Raw genomic sequence first — 24,395 nt, 5'->3', positions numbered from 1 at the left:
TTTTTTTTTTTTTTTTTTCATTCTCCTCTTAAGGTCCCCAGTGAGTCACTTTTTGAACTTGCGGTGATTGATGAGAGGCGTGCCCTTGACAAGGCCAGGATGAGTTGGCCAAGGGCAAGATTCAGCTATCCAATTGTTTCACATAGATAAACAACAACAAAGAAATGTCATTTACAGCATCTGGCGAGAGATGCCGTCAGCCTCACTACCAGGAGGTACGTTCAAACGGCCATCTCAATATTAAACTCCCAACATCTGGCTGCGTAAACCAAAGGTGGTAGAGTGATGGGAAACTTGCATTTCATTCAAAGATGTTGCATTGTGGATGGCCTCGAAGACCTGGACAGTTCCTAACCGTTAAAGTCAAGTAATGTACCACCTCGTCAATAGGTGTATGAAACCACAATGCGATGCAACAAATTTTACAGATGCGTCGTCGGTGCAGCAGCCGACGGATGATGTAAAGTGGCGGCGATGAGTTCACTGCTCACTATTGGGAGTCTGTTATTCAGGGGCTAGTGAATGAGTGAGCGAGGTGGTGATTTTCAGACACAGCTCGCGTCAACTCCTCCATTCAAATCAGTGCACAGTGTTTGCTGAACTGCAAATAACCATAGCAACAGTGCCTCTGCTTCAGGCTACGTGGAGCACGGTATCACCGTGATAACACGCTCTCAGGTGTTCTGATGTAGGGAATGAGCTCAGCACCATTTTGTGAAGTATCACCTGAATGTTGCTGTTCTGCATCGGTGGTTATCCGCTGCGGTGACCTTCACTGTCAGTGTAGCGAGTGAGTGATGTTCCAGTGGTTTTACTTGCCAAACGTTATTAATTTTACCTTTAAGGTGACCGGGTGGAATTTCACTCTCACACCAAGTAACACCAACGTCCTGTAGCTTGATATGGTACAGGAGATGGTTAGGGCTGAGGAGAGGGCTGGGCTGCCCTTTATTGAGATTACCCTGCATGAAATGACACATCAAAATCACAAAACGTGTAATGATAGCATGCAGCATGACCCTTTATGTTAACTGTACACTGGTTGGTATCAAACATTTTTAAGGTATCGCAGAGACACTTCTGGAGCGTAGAATCTGTTTCACATACCGTATAACTGAAGTGAAGCATATGTGTAATTCCCGATGTATATGATCATATATATGATCTACTGTATGTCCCATAATGGCACTGCAGTAACAGCTGCGTTACATGCATACATTTAACACATGTATGCTCGCAAAACGTGATTTCACACCTAGGTTGTTGGAACCAGAAGCGTTTATCCCTCAGGTCTGCGGCTGGTGTGAACACAGCAATCGCTCTCTGTTCCAGAACAAATACCCTGATCTGAGGCTGGTTGGAGAGGATGGTCTCGGCCCAGTTGCAGTCGCTCCCCAGAGCAGTTCATTTACAGCGTGAAGGGACGTATCATTGACCCACACCAGTACGACTACTTGGTGTTATACCACGTGGTTTACCTGATGTGTCTTCCCGAAGAGTGAGCTCCCAGATCAGCTTGAGCTTTGCCAGCACTCTGATAAAGAATTACGATTACAATAACGTCACTAACCAGACAGCTGACACAATTTTAAGGTGCAAGATTTCAAAAACAATCTTGCACTTGAAGAGATATGTTCATGGTTAGCTAAATGGTTAGCTGCTCTGAATGTTACACATTCTGTATCTGCATTACTTAAAATAATGTCTGATTGTGAAAGCGTGGACCCATCTGTAGCACATCTCTACATTTCCCCATAAGGTCACCTGCCTCTGCAGTTCAAATATAGATGTCCGTGTCAACGAACTGACTGAAGTTTCCCTCTAGAAGCGCCGCACACCTCCTCTGTTTCCCTCCACCTCCTTCCTTCTTCCTTTGAGCTTTTGAACGCACACCAGCACACACTGTCGCTCTTCCTTTTAATCCCATTTTTTCCCCCCTCGTTTTGTTTTCCTCCGTTACATTTATGTGTTTTTTTTTCTTTTTGCTTTACTATTTTTCATGGTTTTGTCATTTAGAGCCTGTCGTCTGACTCTCGTTTGCTCTCGTTTGTTCGAGACCAGAACAGAAAAGTTTCTCTTCTTAATCACACCTGCACAATGTGACTTTCCCTGTTCCTTTGGTGTCGCATTGTTCCACGTGCAAACGCGTGAACTAAAAACTAGAAGTGAAGAGTGCCGAACAGTGGGATTTCACATGTGAGAAATATGTCTGATGAGCGAAACACGTGGCTCTTTGTCACACACACTACGCCTAAACACCATGCCTTCAAGTGGAACTCGTGAGTTTGTGGTTACCACATGCGTAGTCAGCACGCATGATCCTCGGCCTTTAAATATGGTGCAAGTAGCCATTGTGAAAAGATTGCTGCATGGCTACCGTTGGTGTCTAGAAGTTACTGCGACTTCCAGTTTAGCAAGCAAATAATCAAATAACATTTCTTTTAGACATATACAAGTATATATTAATGTCCTCATAATTTCTGAAAACTTTAGCACACATCCAACTCATAAACTTCCACTTTTGAGGTTGATATCATAAGTAGAGGTGGTACTCATATGGCAGTAAACATGACCCCGTTGGAAGGCAGCGGTAAATCTAGAAATGGCATCAGATTTTGATGCTGTAACACGTTTTATGTAAAATCCACAACTAAAATCCAAATTTGAACGCCTTTGTATGTTCCGGAGGTGCCCCAATATCTAACACATTCCTAAAACATGGTTTGGTTGCTGTAATCGTCCATGCATCTTAAGCAAAAACAGCAGAAAACTAAAAAAAATCAGAGCTAATTTAAAAACCTATTTGTCAAACGTCGTGTTCGCTCGCGTGCCCAGCAGAGTTAGTGGAAGGGGTCACAAATTAATATATTAATAAAGAACTAATTCACGAATCCTACTCTCCTGAGACACATTAGCCATGATCGGTGAGGAGGATCTACACATAATTACCACAGGTTAATGTAATTACGCAGGCAGCTTCGTAGGACTTAACCAACACATGGCACGCCACTGAGGCAACCGGGATTCGCTGCACATGTAGGGTTCCTCAGGAGATTAGCTCTGAGACATGGCACCGGCTGAAGGAGGCGAAGACAGACGTCCTTTTAGAACAAGAAGAAAAAAGTAAAATCAAAGTTTAATAGCGTACATATCTTAAGCTTCCGTGCTCGATTCAAAACTCAACTGGAACATGGAAATAATGGCATTGATTAGAACTGTCAATGTGTGATTTGTTGAATAAATTAGGCCCGATACATAAATAAATAATAAGCTGGACCATGGAGAACTACTGAATGAATTATACACTTCTTTAGCCAATAGTTTGCTAATGGCTTCGGGAAAAATATCCTGCAATTTGTCCTCAATTCTGCCTTTTTATCAGGCGGAACAAAGTGAACTTTTGCGAGTCCGTGTGTCGTTTCTCGTGACTTCTTTTCCCCTGGCGTCGAAGCATTGCTGTGTAAGGGCATAAAGAGATCTATTTGAAATGTTACTTAGAAGGAAGATGATTCTCTTAAACTCCATACTTTTTTAAGAAACTGGGGGTTAAATCTAAATACAGTTTTTATGATTCGATACTTGTCTCACATCTGACATATTTAAAATTACGCTTTCTTTAAAGAGTGTTTGGTAAACCGACAAAACGAACATCCACTAAACTAAATTCAACTAAACCTTCTCTTCATTCCTTTACAGCGCTGTAATAATGTTCCCCTCGGGATTGTAATTTATGAGTCTGAAATTCTGCCGGTAAAACGTGCAGCGTTTCATAATTCACTGACAAAATCTGTGTATATAAGTACGAGGCATCGTTCACTTTCTGCTTTTTAGTGTGAATCTAAGTAGGCTTCATATATCAGGTCTAAGGTTTGTGACAGGATAGGACGATAAGATGAGGCCACCTTTACTTATCCTCTGTCTCTCTGGCTTCCTGTGATGTACTGCCTCTGCTCTCCTGTTTTACCTCATCATTTTCTTCTGTCTTCTCTTCTGTCCTTTTCCAGTCCTCGTGCCAGTGCCGCTGCTTTAATGATTCCCCTTAATCCACCACCAATCTCGCTGTGCCTTAACAGTGCACCGTGCTGTCGGAGCTGCTTAGTGGTGCGGCCAATTTTACAGTTAGATTCTTATTATCTGGCTGTGAAAAATGCTGCATTTGTACCAGACTGCTTTTATTTGATATTAGAACAGTCTAATAGTGAAAGGCATCTCATTGTTAGGAGTGACTAACAAAAAAACAAAAACAATATTCAGCATTCTGAGTAGGATTCTGCACAATACATATAGATAGATAGATAGATAGATAGATAGATAGATAGATAGATAGATAGATAGATAGATAGATAGATAGATAGATAGATAGATGAACATTTCAAAGAATATGTCGACTTGTTTAGATCTATGTAGCGTAAAAGCTCATAAGAACCGGCCTGAGCTTTTGTTGCTGAAAAAAAAAACAACAACAACAAAAAAAACACAAAAGCAGTTTTTTAATTATGTGATACTGGAAAAAATAATGAATGGATGTGAAAAGATTAAATGGGTGAAGTTGGAAATATTTGACACAATTGATTAGCCCCCGAGCCAAACATTAAGCAAGGCTGCAGAGTGAATTGTTTCCTGTTGGACTGTTGAACAATGAAATCACACCAGGGACGTTAATACCGAAATATCTAACATAGCCTTTCCAGTGTCAGCCTTTTTTTTTTTTTTACTGTAGACTTAAATAATTAAACAATGAGAGCTTTGTTCCATTTACTCCAGGACTGAGAAGACAAACAGAAGAATGTTTTTCTTCGGTTCTCAATTAAAAGTTCTATCTTATGCCAAACAACTTAAAGGCAAAATTTGTCCCCATCTGAAGGCAGAGGTTATGGTTGCATGCTGTTACTGCCGTAGCAAAGCGGAGATGCATTTCTCCCTCTGATTGGCTGAAAGGCTGGCTTGAACCGTAAAGGGCCTGACGACAATAGAGTGCATCCGCCGAAACTCGAACAAAGAATGAAGAAGCAAGAAGAGAGGCACAGACAGCTTCAAAGAGCCAGTCTTTCTTTTCCACAGCAGAGGCTAAAAGACTAACAACCGCACAAACACGGACAAAAGTAGCCCACGTTTCCGTTTGTCCCACATACTTTTGACAGCTACAGCGCGTAGACATTCATCTGCAAAGCTCTGCCCGGCGCCAGCGCTGGAGCCTTTCGGCCCCATCACCTCCATCTTTGTGTGCAACCCCTCACTGGCCTCATCAGTCACACGGACGCCTTAATTGGTACAAACATGATTGGACGTGTTTAAATTAAGACACACCTTCACCAGGCTTTCAATGCCACCGCCAAAAATGTGCAATCTGGCCTCACATGATGACCTAATTAATCATCCTCCCTGTTGTTGTGCAACAGACACAATCAATTTACATATTCAAGTTAAACAGTCTTTTGATTTTTACATTACAAAAGTAGACCAGAACGAAAACCTTTAAGGGATTTTTTTTTTTTTTTGAGCTGTATTTATTTATATCATGACATATTTTAGTACACTGTGTTGAAATGTAGGTTGTGTTATGTCCATGTATGAAAAATACACAGAGAGATGAGTAAAGCAGAAAGCGAGCAACGGCTACGGGCTACGTTGGAGGAGAGACAATTACACAGACATTTTGTTCTAAGCCACAATATATTTGTCTGAAGAAGTGTTACTCGTTGGTAAAAACAATGTTTTTCAATGTTTTGTGAGACAGCATGCTGGCTTAGCGGTTAACGCTGTCGCCTAACAGCAAGAACGTTCTCGGTTCGAGTCTGCCAATCTGCTCGAATCTGTGATCTTTCCGTGCGCGTGTGCTCCGCGTTTGCTGCGCCGACTTGCACACGCGTGCTCCACTTTCCTCCCACAGTCCTGAGACATGCAGGTTAGGTCGACTGGAAACTCTACATTGCCCGTGGGTGTGGATGTGCTCGTCAGTGTGTGTTAGCCCTTTGATAGACTGGTGACCTGTCCGGGGTTTCCTCTCACGCCCACTGCATGCTGGGATGCAGACTCGTGTTCCACACAGCCCTGAAGCCTAGACAGAAAATGGTAGCACACTTATTTAATTAGGAAATGTGCTGCCGGTGGAGGTTTGCTCGTACAAGCCCCAGTTTTCAACATGTTGCAATCATCCCTTTTAAGTATGGCAATGAGAACAGCTTATTTACATGGTGAGGTGTGGTGACCAAATATCACTTCATTCGTAAAGACATTGAACATTCACAGCCTTGGATAATATGGGCTAATATATGAGAACTGTATGACTCCTTCATCACTGCATGATCTGACTCAAGTTGGTGCTCAGCATTTAGATGCCAGATACCTTTAGTACCAATACATTACGGATGTTTTTTACGAGTTTAGATTCTTCTTTGTGGCTCGATATTCATTCTGCAGCACAAATGATACATTCTTAGTCATAAAGAACTTCAGTATTCAATAGTCCACACATCACAGAAAATAAGTGTTATGTTTTTGTGCTTAAAATTTTATTGTTTTTGTTTTTTGTTGTCATGTCATGTTGCACTCAAGGTCTGGCATTTTTAAAGCTTTTACCCCACAAATATGGGCAAAATCTGATCACATATGTAAACATCACTTACATATGTGCAAGGTAGGAATATAGTGACATGAAAATCAAACCAGCAAAATAACACTATGTTGAATGGCTGAATTTTAAGGTCTATTTTTGCAGTCTTCTGTCTGTTGGAGCTATCAAAGACTCGTTTCGTGAGCAAAGGTGCCTTTCCTGCGGTGTCTGCTGTCGTTTCGTCTGATAACCTGCCACGATGGGAATAACTGAGACCACTGCGGACGATTTGGTGCAGCGCAACGTACTGTCGCATTTGTTAATTTCTTGAGAAAGGGCCTTCATGTGAGCTGTAGCCACAGAAAACAAAAGCAAACACAGATTCGACTGGATAAATCATCATGCTTCTCTTGCAACGCTGTAGGGAAAATGCTGCACAGTTGCTATGGAACCCACTGTTGCTAGGCAATGGGTTGATTATCAGAGTTTATATATATATATATATATGGTGTTTTCTTTGCTGTCCAGCAAATTTGTTTTAGAACAAGAAGGAATAACATGACACTTTCCAGTTTATCCAGTTGGATGTTATTATAGTCTGAACTGAATGAATCAAACTCTCCGTATTTCTATGAAATCTAAGCATTGTGAAGGATTTAACTAGTAAACATGAGACACGATCAGTTGTTCTCTATTCCAAGGCGACATAAAACCTGTGTTCTTCATTGAGGAGACTACTGAGTTGGATTTGTTTGTCTGCCAGTGTTGTGGGGGATGTGATGGGATGTACTTATCTTTTTAAAAAAGTGTCCAAAGCACATAATCAATCCGGATATGTCAAAGGAGTTAACTCAGCCCCAAATCCCGGCACCTGTTTGCTTCATTTATCAAAATATCCAAATTATGAGCAGAGTGGAGGTGGAGGGAATATTATCCTGATGCCCTCTTGTGGTTGCTAATAGAAATCAGACAGATTCAGGTTTTTATTGGAGAAAGTAGCCCATTGTGTTTGAATTGCTTATTTTTTCCCTCTGTGCAGATTTACTTTGTTTTCAGATTCACGCTCAGATTAAAGGAGGTGCTGCTCTCGCTAAGTCTAAAGCAGACCGAGCTGTTATTACCGCGTTGCAAGAAAATGCAACCTAAAGCAGAAGCACTGGATCTCAGTAGGGAGGTCTGACTCTGCATCCTCCTGGCGCAGCTCCTGTCTTGATCACATGCACACGTTCTTTCTGTGGGTGTAGTCTGGCCACCACTAGTCTGATAAAGCATTTGCACAAAACTCCGTTCTCCATGTGCACACGATAGCCCCTCAACTCTGAAAAGCCTGCGGTTATTAAAGTGGCAGACAAACAGAACCGAATTTATAAAGATGGCAATGTTTGGTGTTTTTGTACACTTTTGTTTTACAATACATGGAGAATGACACATTAGACTTGAACAAACCATGTTAACCATCACGCAGTAAATTATTTTGTGAAATCTTAATTTGGTTAGTATTTCACAATAAAAGTTCATGGATATATATTGCAGTTATTTTTGTTGTTGATTGTCTGCAGCATCCTAATGCAGTTAAATGCAGAATTATCTCTGAAGAACAAATATGTAGCAGGCAATAGGATGCTGGGAGCTGCTGACAATTCGTGGAGGCAGTTAGTGATCTTTGCCAGTTTGGCATGCACCCAGCTTAAGAGTCTTTGACAGACCCCATTTATTAGAAACTGTGACAAGACGTAACTGCTTTGTTTCTGCAGTCTGGGCCTTGTTGTTTATACATAACCCTACAAGATCTTTAATAAAAAAAAAAAAAAAAACTTGATTATCTTTACAAAGTAATGATTTTGTAAACATTTTGTCAGATTTCTTCAACAGTGTCGGATGTGCAGAGATGTGTGTAGCTCTGATTATAAAGATGAAACAACCAGTTAGGAGGTCATTTCCACGGAAACGCGCGCGCCTCAGTGGAAGTCAGGCGATGCCTTTTAATTTCACGACCACTCCCCAACAAGCAGTGAGCTGGTTCTGATATGAACTGCCGTGACCATGGAAGACATTAAATGGGGCACCCTCACTGGCCACTACATCGGTTGAGCTTGTCTGCCCCGAGGCGTGGTAAGACTGTCAGACTGGAAGCTTAAAGTGGCAACACATTGCTGGAGATGAGAATATACATAGATAATAAGCAAAGAAGGGGACAGTGAGGATAAAAAATAAAGACAGCAAGTGTCAGTGAGGAGTAAAAACATGATAAGCAAAGCATGATGCATGTCTGGCAATGACTATTTATAGAGTCTACTGCTGTTAAGAAGTTCCCTAAATGTTCCATTAATGCCTACTCTTAATAAAGAAAATAATATTTGAATATTCAATTGTCCCTTTAATCAAATTTGTTCAAAGAACATTTAAGATAAAAACTGGTAGAAGAACCAGAAACCAGCCACTTTTGTAAAAGAACTCACAAGATTTAGTTAAAACAGGGGCTGCCAGTATTTTTATAGAAAACCCAACATCTCACATCACCAGGTCATAGTACAATAGTACAATACATCCAAGGGTAAAGCTGAAACACTGGCAACTGGATGTCTCATGTCACACCCAAGGGTCCTTTTCAGACTAGTGCTTCAAGGCAGAGAAGACAAAGGATGAGGTAGCTGAATATGTTCAATTGGCAACAGACCCTAGTCATGTGAATTTCAGAGGGGCACCACCCACAGAAGACCCCAATAAAAAAACAACTTGCAACAAGGCGTTAAGAACAAGTACAATTTCAATTGCCTTTGTTTTATCTTCCATGGTATAATTGCCAGTTTCAGATGGTGGCCAGCTCATTGTAGCTTGCAAGCATATTGCTGCTGGATTATGTTTCTGACAGAAAGTTCCCACAGTTCGATTCAATAATAATAATCACCTCTGATGCCAGAGAAAACTAATGGAGGCTCTAATGGGAGAACATCTTGTCTTGATGCCCACATCCAGACTATAGAGAATCTAATTTGCCTGTTGTTTTCTGTGGATTGGGAGTCACAATGATTACATTTTTCCAGGTTAATTTCCTCATCTTTCTGATATCTTATAAAATAGTATAAATAAGGAATTATGAGGTAATATGTCATCTGCTTGAGAACGTGACTGAAAATATTAATGTCAATAATATTATCGCAACGCTGCATTTTGACATTCAGAGATATGAGATATATGAGTTAGCGATCTTTACAGGTGCTGCTTTACAGGTGGGGTCTGGTTAACGTTATGCTAAGCTAACTATTTAGCTGCTTTAGCTTTGTATTTACCAAACAGACTTCTCGTGCTGTTTGTTAAGATATATTTGGTGTTTAAAGTGACAAAACTTATTTTCTGATTTGTCAAACCATTTTTTTCTATGCATTTAAATGAAACATTGTAAAAGTACGTCTCATAGTATGCAATAGTATTGTGTCACTGTTAACTAGTAACTATGATGTGTTGAATTTATGTCTATGTCTACAGAGACTGAGAAACAGTGGTACATTTACTGAAGGACTCTTCAAATGTAATCTTTGCCAGTAACTTACAGTAGTATTTAATTTTATGGTACTATTTACTATTTCACTGCATTTCACAGTTAAATACGGTATAGTAAGTTTATACACCAATCAGCCACAACATTAAAACCACTGACAGGAAAAGTGAATAACACTGACCATCTTGTGACAATTTAATATTCTGCTGGAAAAGTTTTGGACCTGGCATTCATGTGGATGTTACTGAGACATGTAGCACCCACCTAGGCCAGACGAGACACCCCCACCCCATAGCAATGACACAACACAAGGTGTTAACCTGGCCTCCAAATTCACTAGATCCATAACTGATCAAGTATCTGTGGGTTGATCCACAGAGGCCCCTCCCCTCAGTTGGTGGCCAGTTGGTGTATACACTTGTTTGAAATGAAACTACCCAAAAACAACATAGATGTTTTATTTAAGTTACACATTTATTCTGTTCAGACAGGAAGCAGCAGATGGGGGCATGCCCATCTATACTGCTCTTGAGAATGGGGTGTCCCACTGTGAGTGAATGTTAACAAATGTAGCCCAAGCATCCACATGGACACAAAGATGAACTAATTCCTGGGTGGTCAAAGGTCACCGTGACTCATATATAGATGCCATGTCTCAAGAGACAATTTCTTTGAAACTGGTACAAGTATTCACCTTGACCCAAAAGGCCAAGGTTACTGTGACCTCACAGAAACACAGTTTTGGTCATAACCCATCCCTTCATCTTCTCTTCAACATTATAATGCTCTGCATTTTTATCAAATCTTCACTTTTTTCACAAAAGGGCTAACAGAAGCAACAAGTTGGCAATTTCATTTATTCTTTGTTAATATTACCACCAACAACTTAACCACCTTTTGTAATCTGTGCGCATAGCAAGCACGCACATGAGGACCATGATGCTGGCAGAGCAAGTGATCATTACACTGCCATGCCAGCAGTCGTCAAAACCGCCACAGGATCGAGGGATTCACTCGAGGTGAAGTTGGTAGGAAATTAAAGATCAGCACATACTGTTCCTTGTCATTCTGCTTTTATGTACCACATCTAGCCCATCCCCAGGCATCTGCTGGAAGCTGCTCCTACTGTGATGTTGGCAAACATCCACGTAGAGTGGCTACTTGGAAAAGTAGAAGAAACTGTTAACATACTTTTTTTAAAAAAATAAAAACATTCACAGACAACACAGTTTGCGGCGGGAAGCTATAATTGTGTCCTCTAACTCACTCCTTTCCTTTTAGCAAAGTGAAACGTTTTATAAAATGGCAGAAAAGACAAAGTAAAAGTTGCAATTAGCACTTCACCCTTCAGTTATTTTAAAAAAAAAAAGCACAAACATTTTGTCAGAAATGTAATAAATCCTGCTTGAAAACCTGCAGAAATGCTTATTTAAAGATCTGTTGTTTTTTTTAAGGGAAAGTGTTGTTCTTCATCCGACTTGTGAAGTGCAAGTGCAGATAACGGTTTTATTTTGAGAAAGCTGAGAAAGTGAATGCATCTGTTTCACTAAGGCAGACGCAAAATATGCAGAGAGAAACAGAGAGAGGGTGAGAGTTGGTGCTTTCTGTTTGTATCTTGCCAACGAATGTGCTTTGACCTCTCTGGGGAAAACTGTTACTGGTTGCCTTCACAAAGTGCAATGGAAAATGGCCCTACTCTCCCCCACACCCCTTCTTTTTTTTCTTTTTTTACAGAAAGAGATGGGTCAGGGAATATGACAAAGCTGCAGGCCATTTCAGTATAGCAGGACATCCCAGTTAGGGATGAAAAAAAGGGGTTTACAGAATACAAAGGAGATGATGTATGTGCCTTTTCAGTCAAGTGGTTCGCAGGTTAATATTTTAGCAACAGTAGCTGAAACATTCTAATGAACAAGAAGGTCCTTCCTGACCTTCTCTGAGATTATATCAGAGGATGCCACAACACAGAGCTTGGTTTTATCTGGAGCAAAGCTTGCAGAAAAGAAAATAAACAGCTAATTATGGAGAGCTAAGCTTACTTCACGACCAGCGCTGAGTCCACTTGTTAATATATGCATGAAGAGCCCGCCGCGCGGCTCTTTCCAAGCCTTTTGCGATGTTTAGCACATGTGCAAATAAAATGACAGTTCGATTCGTGTATTGAGATTTGTAACATGACCCGTAGTATGGTCAGAGATGGCGACTGGTGATTTAACAATAGCGATCAAAGGCGTTGAAGAAATTATTGGCAATAGTTTTGGTGCAGACACAGACTGAGCAAGCTTTGTGGTCCCAAGCTGGGTCGAGTCCTTGCAGCGTGCCCCGCAGGAGGCTGTCCAAGTCTGGCCAAGCATGCAGACTGTGTGTTAAACCATTTGTTTAAGCCATATTCAACAATGTCCTCAGCCTCTCCATCGCTCCGGGTCACTGAGCCTTTCCTTATGAATTGTTCGGGGTGCTTGAACCCTGTTATACTTTCTTTCAAGGCTGCTTTTGACTTGCTCTGGAGAGCAAAAACACACGGAAATGCACCAGTTCAGTATACAACTAAATATTTAATAAGGAGATTATAGCAGGAACATGAACAGAGGCACATATACTTGGTCCAGCATTGCCAACTGTAGTGTGATTTTGCATAGCTGATGATGTTTTGCTATTTATTACAACAGTTTACGTGAGCTTAGTCATCGCATTAAATGCTACTAGGATTTATTCTCATTAACATTTTTTGTTCGGACAGATTGTCCCAAGTCAAATGTGCTCATTGCAGTTTTAGTTCATACAGTAGCTCCATGCTCTGAGTAATTGAAGCCAGACACAATTTATGGGTCTAATCTATTATTACAGAGATAGACACTATAGTTAGTGAGGGTGAAGTGCAGACTGACAGCTTGGATTGAACTGTATTTTTAGCCACATCCAATAATCAGAAGTATAGTCCTATAGCTCTTTTATGCACCCAGAGTCCTTATTTGAGGATTTTGACGGCATTTGGACAGATTAGGGTCGCATTAGTGATTTTTATAGATAGTCAAAAACCCTTATGGGGTTGTGAACTATGCAGTGTTCAGCCCATAAACATCACACTGAATCCTGCTGTCTACATCAGCCGTCAAGATTAGCCTTTCATTCTTTATGTTTCAAAGTCTGGTATTTTAAGATTCAGATGATAACATCTGTTCAGGTCAAAGAGAGAGAGGGAGAGAGAAAATCTATTCTGTTAGCTTGCACAGTATGTCCATCAGCTGGACCTAGAAGTGAATCATCTCATCCTCTGTGAGTCATAGTGGCTCATAACCGTACCTTGTCCTAAAATGTTCAAATTAAACCCAGCAATTACCACACTAGATTCACCACCCCACGGCCGTAAGCTTCAGCCAGCTAGTCAAGTCGCTTTTTTCTTCCATGTCTTAGATAATACGAGCGAAGGCTTACTATATTTATAAGTTTACCGAATGTATTTTTGCTGAATATTACCATGTCACAATAAAACTGACCTTAAGTTTTTCGGGATAGATGTTCTTCCTTACTGAATTATTTATCCTGCCCCATTGGTTTACATTTTCCTACCACTTTCCAATCACTTAACCTTAATTTAGTTGAAGTCAATGGTTGTGCAAAGTCTGACGAAGAAATAATGTCAAAGCGGTTTTGAGACGGACAGAAAACCTGAAAAGCAAAAGGCCCTCGAGGCTTAAACTTTAAATAGCTTTAAAGCTTTATTCAGTTTCAGCTGCAATAGCTAACAACAAATCGTAGCTAATGAAACCACATGAAAGACGGGACTGCGTAGGAAATGATCACGCTGACATGAAAAATGTCAAATAAGTTTAGCAAAACAAACTTGTAGGAGCCTTTGACCTGGATGTTACAAAAACTGTCATCTGTGCAATCTTCTGTCGTTGTTATTAATTATAGGTTGCAGTTATATGTAGAGTTACAACATGTTGATATACAGTATATGTGATAAAGTGTGCCGCAGTGGAGTGGAGCTGATCCTGTGTTGTTTATGATTCCTATGCAAATTGCACTTCATAAAAGCATGGAACACCACCAGAAAACACTGAATCAGCTCTGCCGCATGAACCAATCGGCGAGCCGTTTTCTGTGTCAGCAGTTCATATCTTGTGGCCTGATCAAGCAAACGAAAGGTGACAAAGTTTGAGGATGAAGGGAATGGGAAAGGGTGTTCATGTGTATGTACAGAAATGGAAGTAAGTTGCATTAATAAAACACAGAGAGTCAGTGGCAACAAATGCGCTCAGTCCCAAAGGCCACTGCTTGGGGTAACAGCTCCTTAAGTGGTGGCTGCCAGGCATCAAGGAAAGAACCGACTCAGGGAGAAAAGCAAGTATTATATATTGCCCTCTCTGCAGTTCTGCATCTATGTTCTTCAGCGGTTTGGTTCTCCTCGGTCAAACAAGAAAACTAGTCAGAGTGTGATGTTTAAGTTTGTTTGGATAAAACTTAATTAGAAAAAAGCTGACGCCAATGAAACCAACAGACTTCATGTGAGCTTGAGGCTTGTGGAATATCCCAGCACATGGTGTTGTTCAGAGTACGTTGTGAGCACACAGAAGTTAAGTCCAGGACGTCTTTGAATATTGATGAATTCGAGACAATATCATGTGTCAACGTATTTGCGTCTTGTTGTTCCACGGCTGGTCACAGTGAGTGTGGCCACTGTAAAATGGATAAACTTTGTAAATCTAAAGCTGTCTGAGTATTGAAGTGGGCTAAGTGTTCATTATACATGGAGGTGAGTGCTGCTGTTTACATGTCTACAACATGTACTGTAATCATGCAAATGAGGCATGCTCGGCTCTTCTTGTTCCTTTACAGTAATGGGTAGCCTAGAAATTAGTATGGATGGGTGCAGTTTCTCTGTACTGTTTTGTAAGCTTATAGAGTGACTGATCTTTACATTGTGCTCAGCATTCACTCTGCACACTCCGCTACTAAGTATCAGAGAAACGGTTTGCTTTATCGATGAGGTAAAACACGCGCAAATACTGCACACTGCTAATCTAATCACTGGTTTTGTAGCTAGGACTATCTGAGTTAGAGCACACAGACCAATGACAAGGGCTGATCTCGTATGTAAGAGGGTCCTCCTTTCATTTGTTCTTTTCATATTCCATTGAAAAAGCAAAATTGAAAAAAAAGAAAAGAAAATTGTGTTCTTTTTATTTTACTATTTCTTAATGGATAACTGCAATACTGCAAAAATAGAATAGAAAAATAATTTAAAAACCAGGCACAGAGATTAAATTAATCTTGATATTTAATGTTTCTAATTATAACAACTAAAATAATAATTCAAAATTTAACTGGAATTAACTGAAGGTCAGAGGAAACTCTCAATAGAAGTCCCTAAGAGGGATGATGCTCTTTTTGCACTTCTTTTTTTGCTAATGTCAACTTTTCCTTTGCTCCCTCAGGTCCTCCAGTCATCGTAGGAATGAGCATCAACATCGCGAGCATCGACTCCATCTCAGAAGTAAACATGGTGAGTTCAAATCTCCTCGTTTCTGCGTGCCTGTGTGTCCTCACTGTGGAAGACATGTCCATTTCACCTGCACGTCGCAGTCCTTGTCAGTGCTCACTTTACTGGTGACCTTGGTGAGGGCTGCTCATGAGGAGCCCTTCACCTTGCTGCCAAAGAGGAGGTGTACAGTGAGGGAGTAACGTAGAGTAGGTTCACACCAATCCAGGCAGGCGTCACAGCTACTGGAAGGAGCTGCATCCACAAAAATGTAATCTCTCAATATCTTCCTGGACACACTTTCATTTCTGTTTTGGACTAAATGATACAACATTTGGCCAGGTCTTTCTTTCTTTCTTTCTTTCTTTCTTCAGCCGTACTACTCTGCAGGTAATACAGGATTTATTCGATTGCTGTGGCACAGACTGAGAAGAGTCAGAAATGCAGGCTGACGAGTCAAAAAGGCAGTATTGCTGATGTCTGAGCAGTGACGTCATTCCGTCTCTTAGCGCTGTCTTTATTTCACTCACAGTCGCTCACAGCGCAGCTCATCCTCCCACATGGTGCAGCGGCTTGTCTATTTTCTCTTGTTGCCTTCTGCACTCCCTCTTCTGCCTTTATGTTCGTCTTGCCTTTTTTTTTTTTGGTCAACTTCCGGAGAGGTCGAGTGATTTTCAAGCACTCAGACGTGAAGCATATTTAAAAGGAAGTCGCAGCACGATTGGCTTTAAATATGTTCAGGACTTACATGTCTTCGATTCACGAGGGGATGAGACGCACAGTGGAAGCATGGGAACAAAAATAATACATTTCGCTGTTTTTGCAGGCAATCGAGTGACTCTTGTTTGTGCTTTTCTATAACTAATTTTAGTGGTTTCTCCCAAATTTGCATATGTGACTGAGCGGGTTGATTGTTTTGTTTATCAGTATTACGGATGAGCCCTCATTAAGAGCCCCCATTCCTTTGTTCATGAGTGACACATTTCAGTACAAAAACTTGATATCATTAATAATGAATCATGTAAAGGGACACTAGATGGATAAACTTGTTGTCCAACAACATGAATCTGATACATATTGCAGGAATTTCACTTTCTGTGTTTGTTTCACATTGAACCAGTGACACTTGGCGATGAAACATTAGCATTCACAGACACCATATTTCCACTTTTCCAGTGAAATACAATATCATACAGAACCACTAGTACAATTGTATTGGTTTTATTCTGGTTTATTTTGCTGTACAGTCCTATTGAAGTGGCCTTTTCCTCATTGTCTCTTTTCTCTTTCTTTCTTTTACCCTTCTGTATTTCACATGCATATCGTAGCAAAACATTGAATAAAGGGAATTTATTTTATGTTCTTGTCTTTTAGTAGTATACGCCATCTTCATCTTGTTCCCTGCATAACTTATGCCGCTATCTTTTAATTTACTTTTCAGAGACAACAATAAAACAAAAATAAGCATGAAACGGAATCACGACCTGATTTATTTATTTAGTCCGTGAGTTCATGTCAGTTCTTCCTTCCTTCCTCCCAGGACTACACCATCACAATGTATTTCCAGCAGAGTTGGCGAGACAAGCGTTTGGCCTATGGTGAGCTGAACCTCAACCTGACTCTGGACAACCGTGTAGCAGACCAGCTTTGGCTCCCTGACACCTACTTCCTTAATGACAAGAAGTCCTTTCTTCATGGCGTAACAGTCAAGAACCGAATGATCCGACTGCACCCTGATGGCACCGTCCTCTATGGGCTGAGGTAAGGGGTGCAGATATGTTTTATCATGGACACCTCTGTATGTCTGATCAAATGTCTTTACAACGGCATTTCTCATGTTAATATGTGGCTTTTCAGGTCATTTATTATTTTTTTCTTGTATTAAATCCAACTTTGTTTTGTTTTTCCAACATCTACAGTATTTACTTGGTGGAGGACCTGAACTACTGGTACTAGTTGCAATGTTTTTGAAAGGATAATATGGCATTTCAATGTACAAAAAACTGATAATACACACAGTAGATACATTCAGGGCCCTGCTAGTTTTTGTGGTCCACCGACTTAATGACTCCTCTCTATTTTTGCTACTTATACCCGAGTCACAGTCTCTGATTTTAGTGAGTGTTACTATACTGTTACAGATTTTGTGTTTCGGGGCCTTTCTCCCAGTGCATGCTGGGACTCACTCTGGAAAAACAGTTGGTGTAGTATGGAAGGGTGTTTGATGGATTTTAGTTGTCTATTTAAATTTTTACTTTTCCAAATCTTTAATAATGAAAGAGGCTGAAGCCTCCGGGGGAAAAAAATGTATATACTGGAAAAATATTTAATGCATGCTGAGACAGGATTCACCTCCCTGTGACCCAAAACTGTAGTAGAATATACAGTAAATGGGTGAATGGTAGTATTTACAGCAAAAATACTCCTTTAAACGTTTAACCAGAAATATAAATATATTCTCCTGCAGGAGAACTTCTGACACATTGCTAAAGAGCCATATATAAAGTTGTCATTAAGGCAGAGGAAAGGAAGATTTCACTAACCTGAGCGGAAACGTGGCACCAGAAAATACTAGTGTCTCATTTGGTTCCAGGATACATTTTCTGACAGCAGATTTATTTTTGGTAAAAATAACCAGACTTTAATGTTGAAGGTCTGCAGAGTTCTTGGCGTGACCAAAGACAAACAATCACGATGTATTGGAGGGAGAGAAACTTAAAATAAATCTAAGGTTGGCTGACCCAGAAATGCTAAAAAAAGGTTCCAAATTCTCACCACCTCAATGTCCCAGATCAAACAGACAATTCAGTCCACAGTAAACGTGTGCGCAGGGACACGTCGAAAAAATCCCTCGGGCTAAAAGTAAGAAAGCATCCTGAGGTTTGTTCAGACTCAGAATTGATTGCTGCACTTCTCAACGCAGGTCGTTAAAATGAAGTGGTTTGACGGAGGAAAAAAAAAAGAAAAAAGCTGGGGACATGTTTTGTTCCATGAATAAAAGAAGATGTCGGTGACAATGTTTAGATCAAATGGAGTAATGAATTATTAATGTGGTAATCAGTATTCCGAAACTCTTGAATTACTGAATTGGTGCTGACACAAAAGGAGGGCAAAAAAGTTTTTCTTTTTCCTTTCATGACCCTTCGTGAGTCTATTATCACTCTGTAACAACCTCAAAAAAAAAACAAAAAAAAAACAAACAAACTGTGAGACGGTTTTATATTCTGTGAGAATTGCACACAAACTAATTTTAGCCAGAGACCAAGTACAAGCTGTACTTGCACATTAGCTAATCAGGTCTGGCATAATGTTACTATAACATTATTATACTAAGAACAAACTTTGAACCACTGTATAGATACAGTAGATGTACGAACCCTCCGTACATCCCTCCATGACATCAACCATAAAACTTCTGAAAAACTGTTTTTAAGTTCAGTGTGGATAGTGTCATTTTTTGCTATTGTGGCATTGGAATGCTCAAAAATGGCTAGGAAGATAGCTAGCAACCTGTACCAAACACTGTCACTCTAAGAGGTTACGTCCTTAATCGGACTATAACTGGAGAATTTAAGTGCTGGTAAACACGTTACTCCAGCTAAAATCGCAGTTCTCTTTTTTCAATTAAGACACCCAGATAACGCGACTGGAATTTGGTTTTCTTCAGCATATATACACTTAATCAGACAACTAACTAGGATAATGTGTGCGCACATGCTCCACAACTGCTGCGCTGGCATGTGACCCCGGCACAAAAACATTTTTACAAACGATTTTTGTTTTTTTCCGCTGCATGTAAACTGGGACAATTAAGCTGTGCATGTAAATGCACTGATTGATGTAAATAGTAACAATTCAAAGTGATGGTGAGGTATTAAAAAATACTGACAAGGTCTTATAAAGGTATTGAAATTGACTTCAAGATTCCTGTATACACCCTGAAAAATGATTCATTTTTAATTTTAATTTAATTTTAATTCACAGGGGTGCTGTTGATTATTTTGATTAATCTCGATTAAATATCATACATTTTTAATCCATATATATATATCGCATTTCATTTTGCATGGGCAAACAGTCTCAAAAAAGAAGGAAATATATCTGCACTTAATGTGCTTATTAAACACCTCATGGAGGGTCCGTACAAAATAACTTTAACAAAATAATTTTTGTCTCTCATTTTAAACAAACATTTCTCCACATTATTTAAAATGCTGCCTGCAACTGAGAACAGTCTCTCACATGGAACAGTGGCTGCAATTTGAGGTAGACTTTCTGAAGCCCCGATTTTCCCTGAGGGTGGTTTGTCGCAAGGGGATCATCCCTATGTTCCCTGGGTCCTGTGTTCCTCGACTTGTATGTGACCGGGTAACATAGGACCTTATTTTTACAAAAGGGTTAGGGTTAGGGACAGGGTTAGGGACCCGGGGAACATAGGACCCTTTTTTTACAAAAGGGTTATGGTTAGGGACAGGGTTAGGGACCCGAGGAACATAGGTACGCTCTCGTCGCAAGCTGGGCGACGCGTTAGCCAAAGTGCTAGCAGAATCTCAAACTAATGAAAGCTTTGCATTAATGTGGTACTTTAAGAAGTGCTTAGGTGAAATGAAAACTCCTTCTTGCAGAGCATGCATAATACTTTATGTCAGTTGACTGTTTCAGTGACCAACAGAAACACTATGGTAACTCTACTTGGACAAACTACCCAAAATGCCAGACACGTTCGAGTCATTCTGCACTGCAGATGGGTTAATTGCGTTAAAATTTTTATTCAGATTAATCATGATGGTGGATTTATCTGCGTTAATGTTAAGCCACTGAGGTTGTGGGCAATCACAATGTACAGTGGTCTGGGCACAGGCAAGCCAGATCAGCTTCTCTTGCTCAGTTTCTGCTGCTGCTTTTTGTACTTCATTAGTAAGAATAAACTAATAATTGAAAACTCTGCCCTAATCCTATTAAAAATGTAGCTCTGATGGTTTTTAAATGTGTGCAAGATGAAAAACTTTGTGCCACTGCCAATTACAGCAGGTGGAGACACGGGAGAATTTCATGCCAAAATGGTAGCAAATTACACTGCACCACCTGATCTGAATAAACATCCCCAGCTGCTCCACTCAGCCCACTTCAGCATGCACGTTCCTCTGGAGCCAGAGAAGTACCAAACAGGTCCTACCGTAGTAAAATGGAGTTGCGCCAGAGGAAAATGGCATTCCATCTGCATTTATCCTAGTTTTATACATACAGCAGAAAGCTAAAGCCTTCCATCCTGGGGACACTGACATCGGCCATTTCTCCAACATCTCATCTTCAAACATAGAAGGGTTTACTGTTAGAGTCAGTGTGTGTGTGGCAGATGGTGTTAGGCCCTTGGATCTGTCCTCCAGACCATATTTTTCACCAGTGCACAGTAATTAGAAGCTGTGCATAATCTACATGCGGTTGTGATTCCAGGACCTTTACAAGCCTCCTGTAAGCATGTAATTAAATCGCTTTGTTGAAATGTTTGACTTTGCCCGAGGGTTGTGTGGACATTATTTTTCCAGAACAAAAGACGCAACTTTAACAACAGCCGCTTGTATTCTCAGTTCGTTTGAATGTTGCGTCTCTCGAGCCGGGCTGCTCGAGGTTTTTGTTGCCTTTAAATGCATTTTCTTGTAAAGACCTCTTGTTTGAATCTATCCCCTGTGCTGCTCCCGAGAACAGCAGAATACAAACTGTGGACAATCACATTACACACGCTACTGCACCTTTGCTGTGCTCTATCCACTCACTGTGAAATGTGCTGGCGTTTGCCTTCTTCTTATTGTTTTTTTTTTTTTTTTTTTTTTTAGAATTTACTTACCTTGATTCCTACTGCCCAGTCTGATTTTAATCTGAGTTGTGTTGATCAACCAGCTCTATTTTTATACTTTTTTTGAGAACAAGCTGACAGTCCCTCCGCTTTACTACTGCATCCTGTTTTCTCTGCCCATTGATCTGCCATTGAGCATCGAATGGTGCGTTCTCTGTACCAGCAGTCTTTTTTCCGTCTGGTCAGACTGCACCAACTTCTTTTTGACTGCATCAATTCCTGCATTTTCTTATTTGCCCTCAAAGACTAGTTTAAAAGATGCTACAATCACAGCAAGACTAACATGCAAAAAAAAAAAATTAATCTGAGAGATGTGTTTAATAATGTTTTTAAAAAGATCTTCATATTTTCGGTGTTTAATGAATGAGGGTTGCAGATGTTGTAGTGATCTAGCCTGGCAGAGCCATACACACATTCTTATCAGAGTATATGTGAATATTTATGTGAATATTTTCTGCAGAATACATTAAACAGGTCAACTAGCGTCAGCTACCTAATAACCAAGTACAACGATTCAAACAAATACCTTGAAATACAGATATCAACTCATATACACTGACATAAACATGTTACTCTTCATACCATATTTAATTCTCTTGCTCTAGAATCCATTCCCTAATATCCCGTGTTTAGGGCTTAATCACTGTCACACATCTTAATATGGTCAATATGGCAAATAACATCAGATACGACAACACTTTACTGTAAAGCATCAAACTATTTCTTTAATCAGTGTTTTAAACTACCTCCATGAACTAAACTTATGAACTCAGTTGTCTCACTTAACCTGTTTTTAATCCAAACTTGTCATCTCTTTCCCACTGTATTCTTATATAAATGATAATCACACAGCCTGAACCAACCTTAATATTATTACATCATGGGATATTTAATCATAAGTACCTGAGAGAATAGCGTTGGGAAAAGCATCAGCATTTTAGTGGAATTCATGCGGCCATGTTAGCACATATACTCGTTAGTTGAGCTAGCCATTCAAAACTACTTAATGTTGCTTAAACATACACTCATCTCATTGTATCTTCCACAATAAATTTCGACCATTATGCCTCCACAAATATATCTCTGGAAACGTATCTCTCTCATGCTAATTTTACAAAGACAGCTAGCTTATCTCTGCTAGCGCCCTCTGCTGACAACCTTGATTTAACAGGGTAACATGACTGACTTTTTAGATACAGTAGTATAAGCTTCAATTCAACATTAATTTATAGAGGGGGCAATATTTGTCTTTCTATTTAATCAAACAGTGCCACACATGTTTGGTAGTTCTACAACCAATCAAAGCCATTTTGTTATTAAAAATAAAAAATCCAATCAGTTCTCAATGGATTGACTCCAGACCATCTTTCCTAACAGAAAAAGCAAGAAGTCAAATAGTCTATCATGACACAGTCTCAGGTCCCTGTGACTGTGTGTGTTTTGGTGCCAGTGGCCATTAGCCCCACAACCTAGTGGCCAGTGGCAGGAAAGTACACAGAGTGACTACGGTGCGGAAGCCCTAAGCGGTCATGTGTTGACATGTTATATTTTACCCGTTTTCTCGAGATCTCGGATGAATTATCTCGTTATCACAACAGTGTTTTCTTGAGATCTCGATTTCGAATTGCAAATGGAATTCACAAAGTGCCTCCTTCAGCTACTCAAATTCCGTTTGGAAGACGTTCATAGACTCTACAAATCTGTCCACCACTCCAGTTTTCAAACTTGACAATTGGAGTCTTTATAGAACATTACCTGTTTGATTATGAAGCTAAGTGTTGTTGTCTTAGCTCTTAGCTCTCTTGACTACTTGGTCACAATGAGATCACGCTGTCACAAGTCTAAGGAAAAACACGTAGCCTCATTACTTCAGTTTTTGTTTTTTAAGATTTTAGGATTCCGTTTTCACTTTTGTTGTGTTATGCTGCAGTTACAGGTTTTGCAGTATTCCACCAAGTTCCACTGTGGGTTCAGTGTATTTCTCCTCGTGTCAGTATTTCAGAAGCCTCAATATACAACTGCACACAGAACTGCCCTAGGTTAGCTGGGGACAAAAACTGAGAAAGACACCGTCAACTAGTGTTTACATGCACACTTATAATCTGTGTATTATTGTATTCTGGATTATCATATTATTCAAGTGGCCATTTAACACCTTAAGGACCTGGTGTCTTTTATCAGATTACTGCAGCTATCAATTCAGTTCAAATAACTCTAGGTATCCCCCAGAGGTCATTTAACAGCACACTAATTATTATTCTGCACATGTAAATGCACTCAGTGAAAAAACAGTTCTTTACACCTACTGTTCCATACGGTCATATTCTGTCATGTTACTGTTTTGAAGGACATACTTTTGTGAATGATGTTCATGTAGTTGCTCTAAGTACAAATATCGTATAGTTAAAGTACACATTCCATGAATAATGTATTCTTTTTTTTATACTGTATTTTAGTCATCCTCAGCCTACCTTGAGAGTGAAAACAGCATTTCATTTTCAGAGCCATAAGTCAGCTTAATTACATTCAACCATTTACAGTACACAGGGCCACAGCTGTGCTCAATATAGGAAACACAATGGTAGTGGTGAATGGAAGAAGAAAAGGTTGGAGATCTGGATGGGATGAGGAGTGGACAGATGAGTTTAACCCCAGCACTGGAGGTGAAGGAGAGCGATTTCCAACAAAAATGTCAGCAGACAGCAGCAGAGTAGAACATATTTAAGGTTTGGCAGCAAAGACATGAGCGGCTGACGAAATAGTGGTAAGATGTGCCATTCTTGATGGATATTATACAGTTGAGATATGGACACAAGGAGAACCGGGAGAGAAAATAAAAGATTAATTAGATTGGGATCAGATTTCTGCTGGTGGATAGCCTGTACTGTAAATTGATAGAATATTAGATGGTGTAATCCCCACCTGTGCATAATGCCAGGCTGCATCGTGTTATCATATTAAGTCTATAGCCTAGGTTGCTGCTTGTTAGGCTGCAGGTTGGCAT

At 40.1% G+C, this 24,395-nt stretch overlaps 1 protein-coding gene across 2 annotated transcripts in view; it reads left to right on the top strand.

Moving 5' to 3' along the window:
• The window catches only part of gabrb4 (gamma-aminobutyric acid type A receptor subunit beta4), a 60,930-nt gene that overhangs the window by 15,870 nt on the left and 20,665 nt on the right, over positions 1–24,395 (top strand). For both annotated transcript variants that reach the window (XM_047606854.1, XM_047606853.1), the window contains exons 3-4: positions 15,494–15,561; positions 17,078–17,298. In XM_047606854.1, coding sequence (XP_047462810.1) covers positions 15,494–15,561; positions 17,078–17,298 — 289 coding nt within the window. The remainder of the gene's footprint in view (positions 1–15,493; positions 15,562–17,077; positions 17,299–24,395) is intronic.

The sequence above is a fragment of the Mugil cephalus genome, chromosome 15 (assembly GCF_022458985.1).
Source record: "Mugil cephalus isolate CIBA_MC_2020 chromosome 15, CIBA_Mcephalus_1.1, whole genome shotgun sequence".
Classification (NCBI taxonomy): Eukaryota; Metazoa; Chordata; class Actinopteri; order Mugiliformes; family Mugilidae; genus Mugil; species Mugil cephalus.
The sequence above is the reverse complement of the archived record's forward strand: the minus strand, read 5'-3'. Positions and strand labels throughout refer to the sequence as shown.